General features: G+C 41.9%; 1 protein-coding gene across 2 annotated transcripts in view; it reads right to left on the reverse strand.

Annotated features, from left to right (window-relative positions):
• UBE4B (ubiquitination factor E4B) overlaps positions 1 to 20,330 on the reverse strand; it is an 87,334-nt gene that overhangs the window by 34,834 nt on the left and 32,170 nt on the right. Inside the window, exons 4-12 of one of the 2 annotated variants that reach the window (XM_016214619.2) lie at positions 17,823 to 17,910; positions 16,876 to 17,020; positions 14,780 to 15,008; positions 13,922 to 14,329; positions 13,067 to 13,198; positions 7,261 to 7,402; positions 6,231 to 6,331; positions 4,953 to 5,067; positions 1,849 to 1,932 (exon numbers count right to left, since the gene is read on the reverse strand). In XM_016214619.2, the coding sequence (XP_016070105.2) occupies positions 1,849 to 1,932; positions 4,953 to 5,067; positions 6,231 to 6,331; positions 7,261 to 7,402; positions 13,067 to 13,198; positions 13,922 to 14,329; positions 14,780 to 15,008; positions 16,876 to 17,020; positions 17,823 to 17,910 (1,444 nt within the window). The remainder of the gene's footprint in view (positions 1 to 1,848; positions 1,933 to 4,952; positions 5,068 to 6,230; positions 6,332 to 7,260; positions 7,403 to 13,066; positions 13,199 to 13,921; positions 14,330 to 14,779; positions 15,009 to 16,875; positions 17,021 to 17,822; positions 17,911 to 20,330) is intronic. The other variant, XM_016214618.2, reaches the window with a different exon arrangement.

Genomic DNA, 20,330 nt, shown 5'->3' on the forward strand with positions numbered 1-20,330 from the left:
TCAAATCCAGAACATATTTAAAAGTATTCCTCAATTTCACAATCTCTGGTATTTCTAAGAACTCCAACATTTTCCTTTGGAGAGTCAATCATTCTATTAGAGAATCAGGAAAAGTAGTTTTTAGGGAAAAACAGCACTGAACACGGCCACAGTAACAAGATCAAACACCACTTAAACAGCGGGTTGAATTTTCTCTGTGGGATGAACACAGTGCACTGAACATCTCTGAGAAGCTCAGGCTGACAGCCACTGGATTTTTTAAAGATCCCCAGGTGACTCCAAGGTATGGCTAAGTTGGGGCCCACTGACCTAGAGAATAATCCCAGTGGTTTCTGATTTTTGGCTCCAAGAGCCTTCCTCTGCCTGCCTCTCACTATTGTCCTTTCTCGAAATGCACCCTCATTGCTGTAAAAGCATCAATAATGGAACAAAATAAAACAATTGTCTAGCACAATGAAGGCCTTTGTCTTTTGACCACGAAGAACATTTTGTTGATATGTGACACTAAAAGCTTCTTACTGAAACACGGAGCTAATTCAAACCATCACAGAAAAGTCAACAATTCCATGAAGGAATATTTACACAATACAGTGATAATTAACGTGCACTGAAATATTTCATCACTGCACTCAAACAATCAAATTATTTCACCTCCTTTTATCTGCCCCAGACTGAACAGTGCATAAAGATTAATGAATTTTATCAGGAGCCTGAGTAACATGTGCAATAAAGAGACTTATCCATTCAAAATGATTTTTAAAAACAAGAACTCCTGTTTCCAGCAGTGTTTTTAACATTTAGCCTATTGGTTCAGTTTTGGTTTTTTAGGAGGTAAAGTGCACCCTTTGTGCATGCCTCTGTGTTAGCATTTATCACGATGTAATCTCCTGTCTTGCTGTGGTCTTGATTTTTGCATTAGACTGTGAGCTCCCTTGTCTAGTTAGCTCCTGCATCCCCTGGGTGAGCACAGAATAGGTCCTCAATAACTAACGAGTTAACAGTAAGACATAAATGGTAAGTCAGTATAATGAGTAAAAAGGAACAAATGCAGTAAAAATATCAATTTAACCAAGGCCTTCATTTACATAAGGTTGTATTTATACATAGAGTTGATGAATTATTTTGATATTTCCCTTTATATTTCTAGAACAAAAAGTATTCAGTAATACTTCAAAGAAGCAAATTCAGAGAAGAAAAGAGCCTGCTATTTTGTTTCTGGTTCCAATATTTTCCTAACAGTCAAGGTCCTGGATAAGAATCTAGCAGAAACTTCTGTCCACAATTTCTGCCTGCTTAATCTAAGTGCAGACGGAGGGGAGCAGATCCGGGCTTTCTGTGTTCAAGTAAAGCTTAAAAAGAGGTGTACAGACAGCCTCAGGAAACAGAAGGTGGACAAGAGAATCACTCTCAGGTTTTCTGTAGAAGGTCACCACATAATGATAAAGTGGTATACTTTTCTCAGTATAACCTTGCCATTTTATTTGCATTTGTAATTTTTCTTTTTTTTAAACAAAATTTCATCCCAAATAGTATGGTATGCTCACTGCTGGGAGAATCAGCAGGACACCACCAATAATGATCGTTTTCAGAAGCTCCCCAATAAGCGCAGACATTTTAAAGGCTGCATCACTGCTTGTTCAGGCCTCGGGTGGCGGGATGGGTGCCGGCTGCTAACTGCCTTGGCGACGCAGCCCCCGGTGCACCACATCCTCTGCACGGCCAACACAATGATTTCGTGTTTTAAATTTGAAAACAAGGTTGATCGTGGACCTGAAAGAAAAGTGTATGTTAACATAATCTGGAAGACAACATCTAGCGAATGGGTTATGAAAAAGAGTAAAGTTTTACCATGAGGGGGTATTTAAAGTAGTCACTATCAAGGGAGCACTCTTTGGCAGCAAGAGCCAGGCCTTGTAAAATGGGGATAAAGATCTGTAAGAAAACAAACAACAAAACAAAATTAGAAATATAAGTTGAAGAAAAACTAAGAACAGGAGGCATCTCAAATAAAAGGTGGAATCTGAATGCACAGGAACCTGCACGCCTCCCCAAGGAAAAGCTGTTTGCGCGGAAGGGAGGCTTGACTCCAGCCAGGGGGCGGCTGTCCTTCCAGGCTGAGCAGGAAGTAACGCGGCCAAATTCCCCCGACGCAGCAGGATCTGGAGACCCTAATGCTCTGGCAGGACTCCCAGTGATTCCACAGAAACTCGTAAATTTGGAGCCTGCTACAGGATGCTCCGGGGGTCCTTGCTTTAACCAACTCAATTCTGCACAGCTCAGCAACACATGTTTCTAATCACCAAGCACCTATAATCTATAAAGAAACTGGACTAAATGTCCCAGTGCCTTCGCAACTCTCAACGCTGGGAAGAAATTCTTTGTTGCCACCCTCCCACCTCCATCTAATTCCTTCCATCTTTCCCTGTTTATTTTGAAGAGAACCAGAAAAACAGACCAATAATGGACATTATTATTACATTAACTTTAATTATGTGGAACAAAGAGATAGCTGGTAAATGTTAAAACTGGAAAAGAAAGCTTTATGGAATGTATTACCTCCATATATGGTGTGATCAACACAATAACCTGGTCTGGGAGCTTCAGGGCACTCAAATGCACGTTTATGTTTACCGTTAATACCAGGGCACGTGAACACTACCAGATGAGCTCAGCACAACTCATCTTCAAATTCACAACGCACTCACTGATCAACACATCCAGGGATCTGGTTGGGATTCAAGGCTAATAATTCCATTAAGGAGGAATAGTTGTAAACAACGGCTGACAATCTGAATGCCAAGTTGAAAAGGGCGTGTTCTATAAAGCCACTAGAAAAGCTAAAAAATTCCCTCTCCTACTAACTTCATCCCATTGTGCTGCGCACCTTCATCATTTTAGTTTCTGCAACTAAGCAATCAGGGTAGAAGTAATGTGCTTGCGTAAGTGAGCTAAAAATGGAGAGGACGTGCTCAGGTGTAGAGGTGGGGAATGCCAAAACTGCAACCGAGAAAAGAACAAACACAACTTCCAGAATCACCAAAAATACATTTCTTGACTGGTCATCTAGAAAAATCTCTAAGCATTGTTTTCAAAAATGCTATAAGTAAAATATCTTTACTCTTTCTAACAGAGTTATCCTCTTTTGTAAGTAGAGTTCAATTTATAATAAACAGACAAAATATTGCTCAGCATAATATTTTTCAGTCAAATGTTATACTATTTGTATGACTTCCACATTTTAATAACTCCCTTATATTTAAATAAGTAGCTCTGAGCAGTGATTAAAACATGCTACAATATTCATCTCCAAACTTAAGTCCTAGTGACTATTTCTGTTTATCTATCTGTGAACACTTCAAACACTTGAAAGGAGACTGAAATTTCAGTCAAAAGATCTAATAATTCAAGTAAGACCAAAAAGTAATGTGGTGTTTTTCAGTTCAGCATCTCCACTGTACTCATCCTTTCTATAAAAGACACATGGTGACACCTAAGTAAAGACAAGCTGTGTTCAAGACTAAGTGGCAGGAAAGGCATCAGAATTCTGTGATTAAAATCCAGCAGTTGTGCAGTGGTTGCACAATTGTGAATATACTGAATGCCACTGGATTGTACGGTTAAAAATGGTTACATTTGTTAGGTAAATTTCTCCTCAATTTTATAAGACAATGAGGTCATATCATAACCTCTGTGTAAGTTTCTTTATGAATAAAATATGCATGACATACTCTTTTCAGCTGATCACTGGGCTGATTATATATACTTGAAGCTACTCTGGGTTCCTCAAATGATGTCTTTTTGAACAGGATAAGTATTCTAATTCATGCACATTACACATATAACACAGTGTGTCACTTAAAACTTTCAGGACAGTTATTTCTTTTCATCAGAGTTCACTTAACTTTCTAGAGAAGGAAAGCTCACTCTGGTGCCTTAAGTGTTCCCCTAAGTCAATAAGACCATCATCTAAGACAAGCATGGGTGAGTCCAGACAAAGACTACACAACACTAACTGGGAGTTTCACTTACTAGTATTTTGAAGACACCCTTCCCAATAATTCAAAGGCCTTAAAATGAATAATATTATAAATAATATTATAAATAATATTAAGTATACAAACAGATGAAAAGGAATCATATCAAGTATAGCTTTGCCTCTGTCATTCCTCCTACTCACAAAAAAAAAAGAAATAATCATACAACAAACTGAGAGAAAATGTCATAAAAATACTCTCATCAGGGGAAGCAGCTTGTGTGAAGGCTGCTGTGGCAACGTGCCTGCTTTATAAGACAGGCCGTGACGCAGCAGCCAAAATGCAATGCTAAAAACACACCGCAAGACTATACCCACTAGTTATTATTATTAAGCTTTATTATGAAATACAATTCTGCATTTTCACTTGGCTTGACAAAATGAGACGCCGGGAATGAATGAGTAGTTAATGAGGGAAGTAATCGGTAAGCTCTGAGACATCACCCCCAGTTTACTGGTCAGAAGGCAGAGTCTACGTTGTGTGCTGACTGCCACTGAGCTGAGCTGGTCATTAGTTCATTCATCTCCTTTTGTAAATGCGGAGAACTAATTTTCCACACTACTCGTGCGGCAAACGCAGTGTGCCTGACGCTACCTCTTGGTAGTCCTGTGGTAAAAGCTCCTTAAAATCGGGGGCAGGACATTATATTTCTTCTGACCTCCCACACCACTCAGCACGAATCCTGTTTAAAATACTCAGTGCCTCACTGATTAGCTGAAATAGCACATGATCTGAACAATACAGCTGTCGATCTGATTTCCCTAAGCAAGGAATCTCAGGTAGCTCTTCTCTCTGAGCAAATAACACACACACGAGGAAATTCAGGAACAGACGTTTCAATACACGGTGCATTTAAAGCCAGCCTCACCACAGAAGGGTCTAAGCTAAAAGTCTCAGGACCAAATCCACAGAACCCACCTGCTTGAACACTTCTTCATCCTGGTGAGTGGTCCTCACCAGCTCTTGAATGAAGCCGTATGGGAGATTCCTACACAGCATGTACGGCACCAGGAAGGACGGCTGCTGCATGGACCTGCGGACCCACGGGAGTCAGAACTGCAATGAATCAACTCATTACCACGTAACAACAGAACATGTGGAATGTCATGTCAGCAGCAACTGCCAGTCAAAAGCCAAACGTGGAATCTCCCAAATATTCTACATAATAGTTTAGGCAAAAGATCACCCTTCTTATAAATAATCCCTGTCTAAAAAATGAAAGACTATATGACGCTTCAAAGAACCAATCTTTTCTTCTTTAAAACTAAAGCATTAAAAATATGCCCCCGTTACTTATTTGCTTATGCTTTATCCAATTAGAGATAAGCAGTGGCTGGGGACTTTGTAAAACTCTTAGTAATTTTTATGATGGAACATTTTTATTATTTATTTATTTATTTTACAGAATGTTTTTATTGATTTCGGAGAGAGGGAAAGGGAAAGGGAGAGGAGAGAGAAACATTGATATGAGAGAGAAACATCAATTGGTTGCCTCCTGAATGCACCGACTGGGGACTGAGCCCACACCCTGGGCATGTGCACAGGAGGGTGCTCAACCAACTGAGCCGCACCGGCCAGGGCACCACGGAGCTTTTTAAGGCTTTACTACATGTATACCATTTTCCTTCTTTTTGACAAGTTTCAAAAATATACGGCTACGGTACAGAAAAGAATGTAAGAATACTTAGAATGAATAAATGTAACTTTGTCAGTTTTCCTTCAGATATTTTTCATACAAAGAAATGACGTATACAAATACTCTTTCATTAAACTTGAAACCTTTATGGGACTCTCAGGAACAAGCAATAATATAGTGCTTGGGGTGATTCCCAAATTACCTGTTCCACCACTATTCTTTATTCCTGAGTAACAAAAACTGATAGTGCGATGCATGAAAAATGATGATCGTCACATTTCATCAAAAACGTCCACTGATTTAAAGCAGCTGCTTTTAAACTAAATCACTAATTTCCTGCCTTGCTGTCAACATATTTCAACACTAGTCTATCTCAATAAAGCACCCAGAGTGTTTTATTTTCCCAGTACTGCAGAGAAGGGACCTCAGAGCTCATCCAGTCACCCCTCTTTTTATAGGTGAGGGATTCAAGGTGGTGTGAAGTGCTTGGGCAGCCCCATGTCCCCTGATGGGCAGGATCCTCCCTCTGCTAACATCAAGCACATATCGGTTTTTCCTACCTTGGCTGTGTGAGAGAACCTTGTAGTACTAACGCAGTATGGGATATGCACTGTGAGCGGATGTTGCTCAGAAGCTGGCTGACCGCTGGCTGGCTGCACATCTGAAAAGAAAAGTAGAGGTTAGGGCTACAAAGACAAACAAAATAATCCCATACTGTTGAAAACTGACAAAAGTCAAAAGAGACTGAACTCCAGAAGAGGGCATGCTTTGCTCTTCCTTTATTCACACTGAACAGACTAGAGTAGTCACATCCACATACACTGCCTCTGCTGAATCTAGCTGGAGAAAGACACAGAGGCCCGAGGTGAGCACTCGGGGGTCTCAGGCGCGTGCCCACTTGCTCTGCTTCTGCTAAGGTTAAGAGCAACAACCCCCAAAGAGGCCCTTCACAAATATGAAACTAACAGGTGGACGGCCAGATTCGTTTCTAATGAAAAGGAGAACTAGAAAATGACATAGGGATTAACATGAATTAATAATGAAGTCGGCACAAAATAGTAGGAAAAAAATCCTAGCTTCCTAAGTTTTAATGCAGTTTTGCAACTTATTATTTAAGTGATTCTGGACAACTATTTGACCTCTCTGAGGTTCATTTGCTATTCAAGTAGTGTTAAAACAGTGCCCATCATACACTGGATTACACTGGGCTACGCAAACGGTGAGAATCTGAACTAATGCAGACCCAGCGCAGCGTCCATCAGCCTCCAGGCGCTACATAGCGTTGTTTATCATGATGACGACCATGACAGACTATCAGAAATTATTAGGGCCATGTAAGCTGCTGGTAGTGATGGCGCTCGGCCCTGTCACCTCTTCCCTCCGCTGGGATGTGAGTTCCATGAGGACAGGGATCTTCGTCTGCTTTACTCACACCCTACGCTACTGGTACAGAGCCTGGCACATAGCACGTGCTCCATAACCACTTTATTGATTGAGTAAATGAATGCTGAGCAGGGGGTGGAAGCAATTATTTATCAAACAAATAACCAGGTTTTTGTGAGTTCTTTTAAATGAATCTATTTCTTATACCTTTGGTGCTTTTTTTTCCTCTATTCCAACTCGGTCAAAACACTCGATGAGGTAGTTCAGCATATCTGTCTCCTTGCAGGTCTCAATGGCGAAATGGTCACTGTAGGAATCCCAAGTACTTGCCCCACCAGAGGCTCCCAAACTTCGAAGAAGAGAAAAGAAAATGGATGATTCTTACCTCTTCTCAGTGCATTATCATAGACAGAGTTTGCGTTTCTGCAGCAGAAAGCCTGTTAGGACCCCTGCACCACGACAAAGCGCATACACCCATGCAGCCAAGGCTGGGGCTGACTGCTGGATTCAGCTGCTCCAAGTCCAACCACAGTCATTTCATAAACATTTTATTCTGGCTAAGAAGAGAGCCTCACCAGAAGCCCAACATCTTATCTTGCTGGGAATGGCAACTTGCAAAACCAGGAGGACTAAGAATGGCGAGCCAGTGGCCAGCACCAGTCAGGCGGGCTTGGGGCCTAGAGCAGACGAGGCTGTCACTGTCATCGAACTCTTTGGGAGGGAAGTTTTAAGGGACTAACACAATCCCCCTCCTCCTCCTAACTTTTAGCACAGATCTCAAAGCTTTCATCCAGCATTTGGGAGGACCAGAGCTTAGCAAAACTGTCCAGTTAAGAGACATGAAAATATTTGTTATCAACACAAATTTTCCAAAACTTTCAGTGAAAAAGGCAAAACAGTAGAGCAAAAACAAAACCAAACCCTTGCATGAGGAGTGTTCCAACTTGGGTTCTCTTCCCAGCCCTACAGCTCACTTGCTACCTGAACTCAAACCTCATCTCATGCAGCGAGGGTTAAATGAAATTGTGTGAAGTGCTTTGTAGGATACAAGCAGGATACATCCAGCGTGAGGCACTGTTATTATCAGTATACCTGTTCTATGAGGACAAAGCCAAACATTATCACAAGGGTTAGGTGTGAGGAAATTAAAGTTTAGATCAACCATCAAGAGGTCATAGACCAAATCTGATGTTAACTCACCAACTGATTTGATATGCACAAAAGATACAAAGAGATTAGTCAAGACACAGGAAGAGGTCAGGAATTTTGAGATGAAGATGAAATGAGAAAATATAAGCTTAGCAAAAAAATTACATGCCAAAGATGGTAACGGGTAGGAAGACTATCGGGAGCCTGAGAGAGCCATTCCTACTTCAACTCGGGGCCGACATGGGCTAGAATCTAAAAAACCAAGAGGAACTGAGATATTAACAATACGTTAAGTACACGGATGGGTAGATGTACAAAACGAATTCTGGAATATATATGTAACTGACTTGAGCAGCTCTTACAAATGACAATGAAAATAGATCTTCATGTTTAAAACAAAAATTTAAAAGCATATATTTTCTTGATCATAAGCCACATATTTCTCCATTTTTGCATTTCTGAAAGGAAAAGCACCTTATATTTGATGTTGGAAGTTCCTTGCCAGTAGCAAGGAGTCAGTCTGAGGCAGTGCCCACAGCCAGCACGGGACCATCTGTGTGACGCCTGCATGCTCAATGGTGGCAGCTCATGCGCTGAAACTGGGTTCCACTCTCAGCCAACACGCCCATTTCACTTTAACTTAAATTTGAACACCTCAAAGTCCACTGATATCTTCACAAATATTTCACTAAGGCATGAAAAGTGACAACATGTGGAGAAGACTGCTTGTCAGGGGCCAGGCAAGGCAATGAAAGGCACTCAGAAGATAGTAGAGTTTTCAAAGCTAAGAGGTTGGTGCACGTTGGTGATCATCTGTCAGGCACCAAGCAACACCTCCAGTTGATTTCAAGAGAAGAGAAAGAAAAAAAAGGGAGGGGGGGTTAACCAAATAGGAAATGTAGAGTAAAGCCCAGCATTCATCAATTTTAAGGTCAATCCTAAAGGTGCTAAAGTAGACCATGACCGCAAGTTTGAAAACCAGCCAGTCTAGCCAATGCTACGCATACACGTCAATGGGCAAAAGCCACTTACAAGGATCTGGAGATTCAAAGAGAAAGAGCTGAACTCACATTTTGCATGTGTGATACTGACGGAGAAAGTGGTGTGTAGTTTATACGCATAAATTCAGGCTACCAATAAACCTTTTCAATGTTTTAAAATAATGTCATTTTTTTCCTAAAAAAACTGTTACAGTTCATGATGGTTTTATACCTGATGACAAATGAAATAGGACATTGGAAATATGTCATATTCAAGTCCTAAGAGTATCAAATTATACACCCCCCCCCCCCCCCCGGGAGAACACATGAACTATTTTCTGACAACTGTATCAGTCAAGTTAATAATGTAATTACTTCACATAACAGAACCACATAATAGCTGAATCCTTCTGAAAACACAATGAAAATATTCCTGGGGATTTTACACGTGCATCAGATCTGTGCAAATTGAATCCCATTTTAAAAACTTGTTTTTTAAAAAGATTCCACTGCAGGTCCTTTTCTTCTCTAAGGGAAACAATCACCCTCCTGTTTTATTTTTTTGCATGCAGGTTCTGGAGTTTTATATCTTCTCAGGGCAAGGCAGAGTCAGATCTGTGCAGCTTTAAGGAATGTGCATTCAGTGAACAAAAATTCCTGATGTGCCTGCCGCTTCCAGGCCCTGCTGTGGGTCCTGGGGTGACACACGGAGTCAAACAGATATAGAAGACCTGTTCCTAGGGCACCTATGTTCTAGAGGAGAGGCGTTCAAAACCAACTGAAGACAACAGTGCTCTGGGGAAAATTTAAAAACAGGGGATGAGGAAAGAGCAGGGCAGGAAGAGTGTGTGTGTTTAATACAATGTTTTTGGGGTTTTTTAAAGCCTGTTAATGGCTGGGGTTTTTTTTTGCTTTTGTTTTAAATATGTTTCTACTGATTTCAGAGAGAGGAAGGGAGGGGGAGAGATAGAAACATCGATGAGAGAGAGTCATTGATCGGCTGCCTCCTGTCCGCCCCCTACTGGGGGATCAAGCCTGCAACCCATGCATGTGCCCTGACCAGGAATCGAAACGGCAACCTCCTGGTGTATGGGAAGACCCTCAACCAGCCGAGTCACACTGGCCAGGCTATACAATGTTTAATACAACAGGGTCAGGGACACCCTCTGATAAGATGGCATTTACACACAGACCTGAGGGAATCAGGCAGCGGGCCAAGTGCAAAGCCTAAGGCAGGAGGGAGACATGCTAAGTGAGATCAAGAGCAGAATCAAGTGTATGAGCTAGAGGATGTGGGCATGTGGAGGCAGATGGGGCTAGAAAGGAAGAGTGTGAGTGTGAATGTGTGTGTACTGGTGTGTGTATGTGTGTGAGTGAGCTGCACAGTCTTGTAGGCCAGGGTGCGAGGCTTTGCGTTTTACTCCATGCGAGGAGGAAAATCACTGGAAGGTTCTGGGGACTGACACAGCGGGCAGATTTCTTTTTGACTAGTCCATGTTTCATCTCCAACAGTGACGACCAGCAGAAATCAGGGTAAACGTCAATGCTTTCACTATCTGTTCATTTTTCTCTGCCTGCTCATGTAGGCTCATGACTTTCAAGGTCTGACCTCCTTCACTGCAGTATCTAAGCAGTAAAAAAACCCAAAACCAAAATTTCTTTCTAGTCATCCACTTCCTCGGAAACAATTTGAAAAATTTTCCTCAGAATAACTCCTGTGTTGTCTTTATCATAAGACAATTCTCTCCCTTCACTCATTTCTACCCCTGGAAGAAGCAGTTCCCTGCAATTCACACAGCTCTTCACAGGAGACCATAGAACATCACACAAGAAATGACTTTACCTTTCTTAAATTAACCCCGGTGATCCCCACTGTAAGGAATTAGTATATGAACATGTGTCCAGGCTACTTCCAAAAAGATGTGCACAGAACCCACTCCATGGGCACGCAGAGGGGACAGACGTAAGCCCTGCCGATTCCTTCCTCACTACCTCACAGGCAAGAAGTGGGTGTTCAAATCGTCTCCTTCAAAGTAAATAAAATTCTGAGACGATCAAGTAGAAAGGGGGAAAGAATAAAACTACTTGCTGAGAGGTCAAGTTAACAAGGACCTGAGTGAGGCCTCTTCCTGGTTTGGGCCCTCCATGCGCTCTTGAAGTTTCTCTCTGTTTAATCAGTTACATATTTTCACCCATCTTTTGTATTATTTTTTATATCTATTCAGAATCTGTAAATTGCCAAAATCTGGATAGATCAGACTTCATTTTAGCAACCAGCACAGGACGTGCCAGCTGACTGGGATGGAATTTTGTAATAAGGAGTAAAATGTTCTTGCCCAGGAACAAAGTAGATGCTCTTGGCAGCAAAAGAACCAGTAAGGAACGAGAACAGTCCTACTGGGCGAAGCTGGACACGCCAGAGGCTCCGCTCGGACTAGTCACATGGCCGGCCTCCTGGTGGCCCAGTTCTCAGTTAGGAGGAGAGCTGCTGGGTGGACTAAGGTGGTGATACATGCAGTGCCCACAGTGTCTGGCATACGATGCTAAGGATGTGCAGTTATTATTACACAACCACCAAGTTTTACTTCTTGTAGGTATAGAATCTAGATCTGAGACAAGGCTGGGATGTTGTAAGTCTAGAAAGACGGAGTTAGTGACAGCAGCACATGATCTGATATCTTTGTTAGAGAAAGTTGGAATTAAATAGGCCAGGGAGAGAGAGCATTTCTCCCACAGATAATTTACAGGTAACAAAGCACTGTTATCATGCATGGAAACTGAGTCCTAAAGAGGATGCCTGCTGCATTACTATGATCATGCAACGGGACTTTTCTATAAGAAAATGACACTTTTACCTCTGGGAAATTTACTTGAGAAAGAGCGATATAACTTTCAACCTAATACAAATATCAACCTTCCTAAATCAATATTCAACCTCGCACCGGAACTCCTTCTCTTTATATATTCTCGAACGATTCCTGTACACTGTCAAATTTAATGAAGTGTACCTAGCTCCAAATGCCATCTTTATTTATAGCCTGGAGTTATTTTTGAACAATGCTGGGCAAAAATACCAATTTAGTCCAGAGGAAACTTCAATTTAAGAGCAAAACTGTAAGACAATGAGTCACAGGTAGAAGGACACTGCTATTGTATTTTCTTTTTCAAAGTCACCTACGAAACCTAAGCAGTCTTTTTCACTCGGTTTTCAGGAGCGAACATTCAGTGACGTCATGAACTACGTTCTGGCCTCTGCTGCCATTCCAAAGGCCGTCTAAACAAATGGGGCCTTGCTTTACTGAGGTCAGGGAGGCGACCAGTGAAATTCAAGTTAGATGGGAAAGCAGAATAACAATTATACTGGAGGTATGGCCCTGTGTGCTCTTCAATGGATTGCCCAGACTCCGCTGGGGCAGCGCACGCACACACACCGGCCCCCCGCCATTCCTGAATAGCAGCGATCCATGCAGCTGTACATAAGAAAACAGGCCTCGCAGAGCACATGTTGCTCGCATCTGGTAGCTCACGAGAACACTCTCGCAATAGGTCAGTGAAGGGTTCTTGCTTTTAGAGCTTAGGGTGGATGAACTTAATGGTGACTGATCTTTAATCTGTTATTCATGTTTTTGACAGATGATTATAGGTAAGTATTCTCCAAACTTACCAGGCAACGACCATGAAAATTTTCCTAGGTGCACCTTACCCCAGGACAGGGTCCTAGCATTTCAGTACATTACATGCAAGCTGCTCCCCTCTTCGCTCTCCAGGCGGTCTCACCCGACCCTATCTTGTTTGGATTCGAAGCACAGCCCTCATCAGGGCTCACGGAAGTTAGTTCCTAAGCACCTGTGCACATGCAGGGTCAGACGCCATTCCTCTGATACCTGGACCCAAACTGGACACAAGAAAACTCATCACCACCACCACCACCTTCATCACCATCATCTTCTTCATCTTCATCACTACTGTCCCCAGAAAGTGCGAAGAGGAGGAAGGAGATAGGACTGTCGTACAAACTACCACAACAAAAGCAGAAAAGGTTGTCAGCGAGCAAAGGAAAAACAAGAGGCAGAAAGCTTTTGCAGCTGTTGTCCTTTCAATTAAATCTTCTGCTGAGTTTTACCCAGTGACATGCAGAGAAGTAATTCACCCGAAACAGAGATGCACAGGGACCTCTGAGAGAGGGGACTGGGGTAACGCAACTCTGAGACTGCTGCTTTCACGGTAGCTGGAATCAGGGCGCCAAGGCATGAAGGCTGGCCCAGCCCATGAGCAGAGCTAGGGGACCCCAGGATCAGATCTGCTCCCACCGCCGCTTGGTCTGACTATGTTTCAACTAAGACTCTCAACAGTATAAAAAGTCAAAACGTGGTTTTGTGATCCCCAACTTTCAAATACAAACTGCCGACAGTCTCTAAAACTCATCTGTAATGAGGAATGACATGTGAATTCAATTTTAAAAACTAAATTACTTCTTCTTTTATACAGGATGGAGGAAAAGTGAGGGGAAGAGAAAGAAGAAACGCGCCCACAACAGAGCCACCCATACTTTCCAATGTTACCAAAGCGGGCGGAAGCAGGGAGTCAGGGCGCGAGCCTACCAGACTAGACACACGGGTTAACCCCAAAAAGAAAACCCACATAACTGAGGTCAGTGGCACACAACAGTCCTTCCAACCGTGTTAACCACCTTTCCCTGCACTGCAAACACGCACCCAGCTCTCCTGCTGAATAAATACCTAGGAGAAATCCTTAGGGAGGAGGGACGTCTGCTCAGGGCACTGGGTGAGGCGGACAGTAAAGGTGGCCCCGTGCTGGTGGCTCTCTGTCGGGAAGAGCTGGCCGGCACTGCTTGAGGGCTACTAGCGAGGGCGGGGAGGCTTGGTGAGCTAGACAGAATGGAGATGCCTGAGGACCTCAGGGCAGGAGAGGCTGCAGCCCCCCCGGGGTGGGTGACAGTGTAGGGGCGGTACCGCGGCGACGAGGGCTGGCTTCCCGCCGCAGTGCCCGGGGCCGGGCCATGAGCACTGAGGGACACGGAAGGCACAGCCACGGGGCTGGCTGCACCGGAGGGGGCCAAAGGCGGACTCATCACCGGCACAGAGCTCCAGAAACTCGTGTTGGGAGCTGGACTAGTTTCATAGAGGTTAAATTAGTTGAGAAGGGGAGGAAAGGAGAGAAAATTGAAGAAAAACTTGAGATAAATAACTAAAATGGAAAATAAGCTTTTAAACAGTATATTCACACTTCATATCTCTAAGCATTCAAGTATACAGATCATTCGGATACCTAAGTAAGTATCACCTAACTGCTGCAAAGATCTAGAGGTTATACTTACAATATTTTCAAGCCCTCTTGCCAAAGAATAATGTACCATATACAGCCATTTGTTTCTCACTTTTAACTGACCAAAAGCCAAACCATGGAAAGCCAGATAGATCAATCTGGAAAGGACACCACCTCCTGCAAATCCATCCCCCAAAATATGACACACTCGATAATCTGCATGACACAGGCCCACAAAAAAGCATTCACTTCTCTCACATACCCATGGCCATTTTACTACCAATTACATGTGCAAGAAGAACCACACTGACCTGGACAAAGAGCTGGCACCGAAGGAACCCACGCCGCAGAGCATGGGGCTTGTCCCCGGATTGGAGCCAGTGCTGAGCGTGAGGTTTCTGTCTGGTGACCGAGCCGCCGCTGCAATTGGCTGTGATGTGGCTGTCAGACTGGCAAATGGGTTTTCATCTCTAGTCTGAGTGGACATCATTAGCACTTCCATTAAAATCTGGCCAATCAAGTCCTTAAAATCAGAGAACACTGTTGGAAAGGCAGAATAAAGAGGAGGTTACACGTGGTTCTTCACATACGCAGTCCTTGAACAAGCCAAAGGGAGCCAGAGAGGTTCGGTGCGGTGCCCCGGATTGGACTGGATCCTGGAACAGGAAAGAGACTTGAGTGGAAAACCTGGAGAAATCCAAATAGGTCTGGAGTGTAGTTAACAGTAATATCTTAGTGTTTTGGGGTTTTTTGTTAATCTTCATTCAAGAATGGTTTTTCCATTGATTTTTTAGAGGGAATGGAAGGGAGGGGGAAAGGCAGAGAGAGAGAAACATCAATATGAGAGACACATTGATTGGTTGTCCCCCGCACGTGCCCGATAGGGGCCGGAGATCGAGCCGTAACCGAGGTACGTGCCTGTAACTGAAATAAAACCCGCGACCCTTCAGTCGGCAGGCCAATGCTCCAATCCCTAAGCCAAACTGGCCAGGGCAGTAATATCTTAGTTTTGACAAATCTACTATGGTTATGAAAATGTTAGGCTAGGGAAAACTGGGTGAAGTGTATACAGGAACTCCCTGGACTATCTCTAAAACTTTTCTGGAAATCTAGAATTATGCCAAAATACAAAACTTATTAAAAAAAATTGGAGTGCGGTCAGTGAGTCACTGCTGATATATATTAACTGTAAAAAAGTTACTCCCAATGACAGAGGTTAGTTTATCACACTAGATATGTAATTGGTTTATGTTTCTTCTCCTGTGTATGTTTTACATATAGTAAAACTATCAAGTTCAAAGTTCAAAGTATTCTATTAAGGGTCTGATTTCTAGTCATCATCTGGCTTTCTGAGGCAGATTCTACTTTCTAACTTCCTTCTTACTCTCAGCACTCCCCACTGCTTTACTGTAGGTTTTAAATATATTTTAAAGATCACCGTATAAATAAAAGTTCTAAGCTATATAAATCTTATCTGATTTGGTTATTAAAAATCACTATTTATATGTGCACAAGAGTGACATGAGAATCTTAAGATTTATACTAAGAATAGTAACAAGTGGTGAGGTTTTGAAACACCTGGTTGCTAAGCTCATCTCTTTAACCAGAGTTAATAAGAAGATCCCAGTAAGATCAGAAGTAAACTATCCACCCAGCAGGAGCACGGGGGATGCGTTTTGTTTGCCTTGGAAGACAGGCAGTGTTGGAAAGGGAAAGGAGATCTCCCTGATATTCCTTCACTCACTTAAAATACACCTAATGAGGGATTATTAAGTGCAAGGCACCGTTCTCGGCATTGGGAATGTATCAGTGAGCAAACCAGACAAAAACCCCTACCAGCAAGGAGGTTACACTGCCGTGATGTGCAGAACACCCAGGGGCCCTCTCCTACCTCCTCTGTATTCCAAATACCCTGGAAAGCTGGTATGCTAAGAGTTTTATTACCTGGTTATAAGTGTGCTTTAGTGTAGCTTCTTAAAACAGAATCCTGGAAACAGCAAAATATCAGTATGTCCTGTCTTGCTAAGCACTTGAATCAAGGAGATTTATGCCATTGTCTACAAAGGACTTGGCACACACTTAAGGCAGGTATAGGTCAGACAAAGAGCCTCTCTCGGGGTTCCTGGATGCTTCTACTTTATAAGACGTGCTAATGCTCTAGCATCTTCTTATTACAAAGGGAAAAATTTCAACCCTGAAACAATGGACACCATTAACTTATTTACATAGTTTTCTTTTAAAAAATCATAAAAGTAAAAAAGAAATTTATCAATAAGATCCATGGAAAGTGGCCGTACATCAGTGTCCTCACCAAGAAGTACCCCTGTATTCAGAAATACAACCCAGAGCAGGGCAGAGTCACTGCGGATAGCAGGGAAGGACAAGAGCAGCTGAGCTAGAGTCCTACCTTCTTTTGGATTCTGCTTGAATTGTGCAGAAAGAGAAGAAAGAAAGATGACATCTCTGTCCCGGTCCTTCCAGGAGACACGAAGGATCTTACAGACCAGCTGTAAGGCCTGTTCTTCAGACACTTCAGAACCCGATGACGGCTCCTTGTGAGAAAGAAGAATCGGGTTAATTTCAAGTGCTCGGAGGCATGAGTTAGACACCAACAGAAATGCTTAATTCTGATTTAATTCATTTCAGAAAAGCGTGTGACTATTCACCCACTTGACTTAGGGAAAAGTCAAGTTACTATGACTTCAGAGCTACAACTTTTCATAACACGTAAGAACTATACAAAATAAAGCATCGCACTACTTATAGTCCAACTTCAAACAATCATCACCACGTGCCGCTGAACACTAACAGCTTCCTGAATAGAAAGTGACTCAATTACCTAACTATAGCAGTTCTACACCACAAAAACAAACAGACAAAAACTACACAGAACACCCTTTTCCTAAACATAGGAGCTGAGCTCAGATGATAACTAAATATGAAGACCTCATGTTTTCAAAAAGCTTCTGCTTGCTGCTGGGTCCCACACACTGTGTTCTTGCCTCAAGTCCCAGTCACCTTCCTCTGGAGAGGACCAAAGAGGCGATGGCCAAACACCAACAGAAAGTTCAGATTAGCTCTGAATGAATGCCTATCACAAGCCAAACTTACTGACAAGAACAGGGACCTGAAACAGAGATAAGGGGAGGGTTTATCAGTTTAAAGGACTGAGTTGTACTTTCATTAATAAGGACAAGCTAGGCTACCCATGGTTCCTTGAAATAAAACCCACCACCTAACAAGGACCTGCTGATTGGGGTGGCCTGCTCTAACGGGAGCCACAGACATAAGACATGAAGTGTTTACCTGTATCACTGCACTTAGAACAGAAGTGAGGCGCCATCTCTTACCAACCTTGTCGCTGAGGCTCCTTTTCTCTCTTCGATCATTTTCATCAACTTCCATATTTTCAATTCCTGAATCCACATCCACCTGGGACATGCTTTAAGTACAAAAGACAAATAAGATGACATCTCTTTTACCTTTTATAAATCCACCCAATGTCCTAGCTGCTGGTTGACGAAGTTTTAAAATATCAATCAAAATCAATCAGGAAAGCAAAATAACAAAGGTTCATCTTTTTTTCTTAATTTTTAAGAGCTCCTCATATATTATGATACAAACATTCTATCAAAATTTTAATATTTTCCTAAGTTGTCATTTTCTTAGGCTCACTTTCAAAAAAATAATTAGAGCATATTTTCTGTACATACTGTTAAACGGTATACAATCACTCAGAGCCTGATTACAAAATTTAAGGACATGTAGGTCCTTTCCTCCACATTAAATAAATAAGTGTCCCAGCACCATTTATTGACAAGACCATCATTTTTACACTAATATGAAATCGCCTATTCGTATATCCAATTATCATATATGTGTGGGTCTATTTCTGGACCTTCATTTCTGTTCCATTAGACAATCTGTCCCTGAGCCGATACCGCCCTGTCTTACTAAAACTTCACAGTAAGTCTGGATATCTGCTAGGTCAATACCTCCACCTAGTTCTACTTTGGGGGAGTCCCGGCAATTCTTGGCCTTTGTGCATATATAATTAATAATCAGCTTGCCAGGTTCCTTAAAAATTCTGTTAGGATTTTGACTAGAATTTCACTGACCCTAAAGATCAAAGTGGGGAGAAATGGCATCATTATGCTAGTGAGTCTATCCACGGTATCTCTCTCCAAGTACTCAGGTTTTCTTTAAGGTCTTTCGATAAACTTCTATAATTTTCTCCACTAAGTCTTTCACTTTTGTTAAATTTATACCTATGTACCATATATTTTTTAATGAAATTGTGACTGGTACCTTTTTAAAAATAAAGTTTTCTAATTTTGGGGTTGCTAGTACATAGTAATGTAACTGATTTTGGAAACAGACCTATTTTAAGCAACTTTATTTATACACAGGGCTTACTAGGTAGATACTCATTCTATCTCTGAATAATAGGTATTTTGTTTCTTCCACTCCAACCCCTACTTGTTTACTGCGAGGGGTAGGATCCCCATGGTAAGCAGAAGCAGAAATAACAGCCATCCTTTTCTTTGTCCTGATTCTAAAGAGTGTTTCTGAGTTCTCACCACTGAGTACGAGAGTTGCTGTAGTTTTTTGGTAGATGTCCTTTATATCAGTCAGGGTAAGATAGGCTACGCTGTGGTCACGCACACTCTGAAGTCTCAGCAGCTTAGCACTCTAAGGGTTTGTTTCTTGCTTACGCAAAGTCTGGTGAGAGTGAAGCATCCTTACTCCATCTTTAATCTATGCCATCTGCAATACACAGCCTCCCAGGTCACTGGAGCGAGAGAAGAGAGGGACGGAGGAGGAACATCGGCTCAACTGCCTTGGCCTAAAAGTGACACATGTCACTTCCACTCACAGTCTATGGGACAGAACTAGTCACTTGACCCCAATCTAACTGCAAAGGAGACTGGAAATGCAGGGGAGCATAACATTATTTGGTTAACCCTGTCTCTGCCATGCTGTCAGTTTAAGGACGCACTTTTCTCTTCCCTGTTTAAGATTTTTATCATCAACTGATGTTGAATTTTAGAAAACTGCAACCATCAAGACTATATGGCTTTCTCTTTTACGATATGGTGAATAGTATTTATAGATATTAAAGCACCCTGTATTCCTGAGATAAACCAAGTTGACCATATTATATTGTATCATGCCATATCATATTACATCACATTACTTTAAACTTTTAATTATAGTATCTGTACACAAATGTGCATAGATGACCAAATGTTTGGCTGAATAGCTTCACAAAGGAAACATACTAATGTAATCAGCATCCAGATCAAGAAATATAACAGCAGACTCCAAAAGCCCCCTTCTGACACTTCCAATCACTAGCTCACAGTAACCACTACCCTGGTATCTAGCCCTAGAGATGTTTTGACTATTTTTAATGTGCTGCAGTATTTTATTTGTCAATATCTTAAGATTTCTGCAAATATGTTCATGAGTATGATTACCATGCAACTAATTTTCATTCTTGTCTGGTTTTGATATTAAGGTCATATTAGGCTCGTAAGTTGAGTTGGTTTGTGTCCCGCCCCACCCTTTCTTTTTAATCTAGAATTTTGTGCAAAACTGGAATGGGGGAATTACCTATGAAATCATATGAGCAAGACTGTTTTTGTTGGAAACTTTTTGTGGAAAATTTTAATAAAATACTGACTCAATTTATTTCATGATTTTTGATTATTCAGGTCTTCTCTTCTTGAGTCAATTTTGGGAGAATTATGTTTTTCTAGGTATTTCATTTTCATTCTATTTTTCAAACTTATTTGCATCTGCATATTTACATTTTTCATGGAATTCTCCCTTCAACAACAAATACCACTGGGTGTCCAT

Source organism: Miniopterus natalensis, chromosome 9 (genome assembly GCF_054644295.1).
Source record: "Miniopterus natalensis isolate mMinNat1 chromosome 9, mMinNat1.hap1, whole genome shotgun sequence".
Classification (NCBI taxonomy): domain Eukaryota; kingdom Metazoa; phylum Chordata; class Mammalia; order Chiroptera; family Miniopteridae; genus Miniopterus; species Miniopterus natalensis.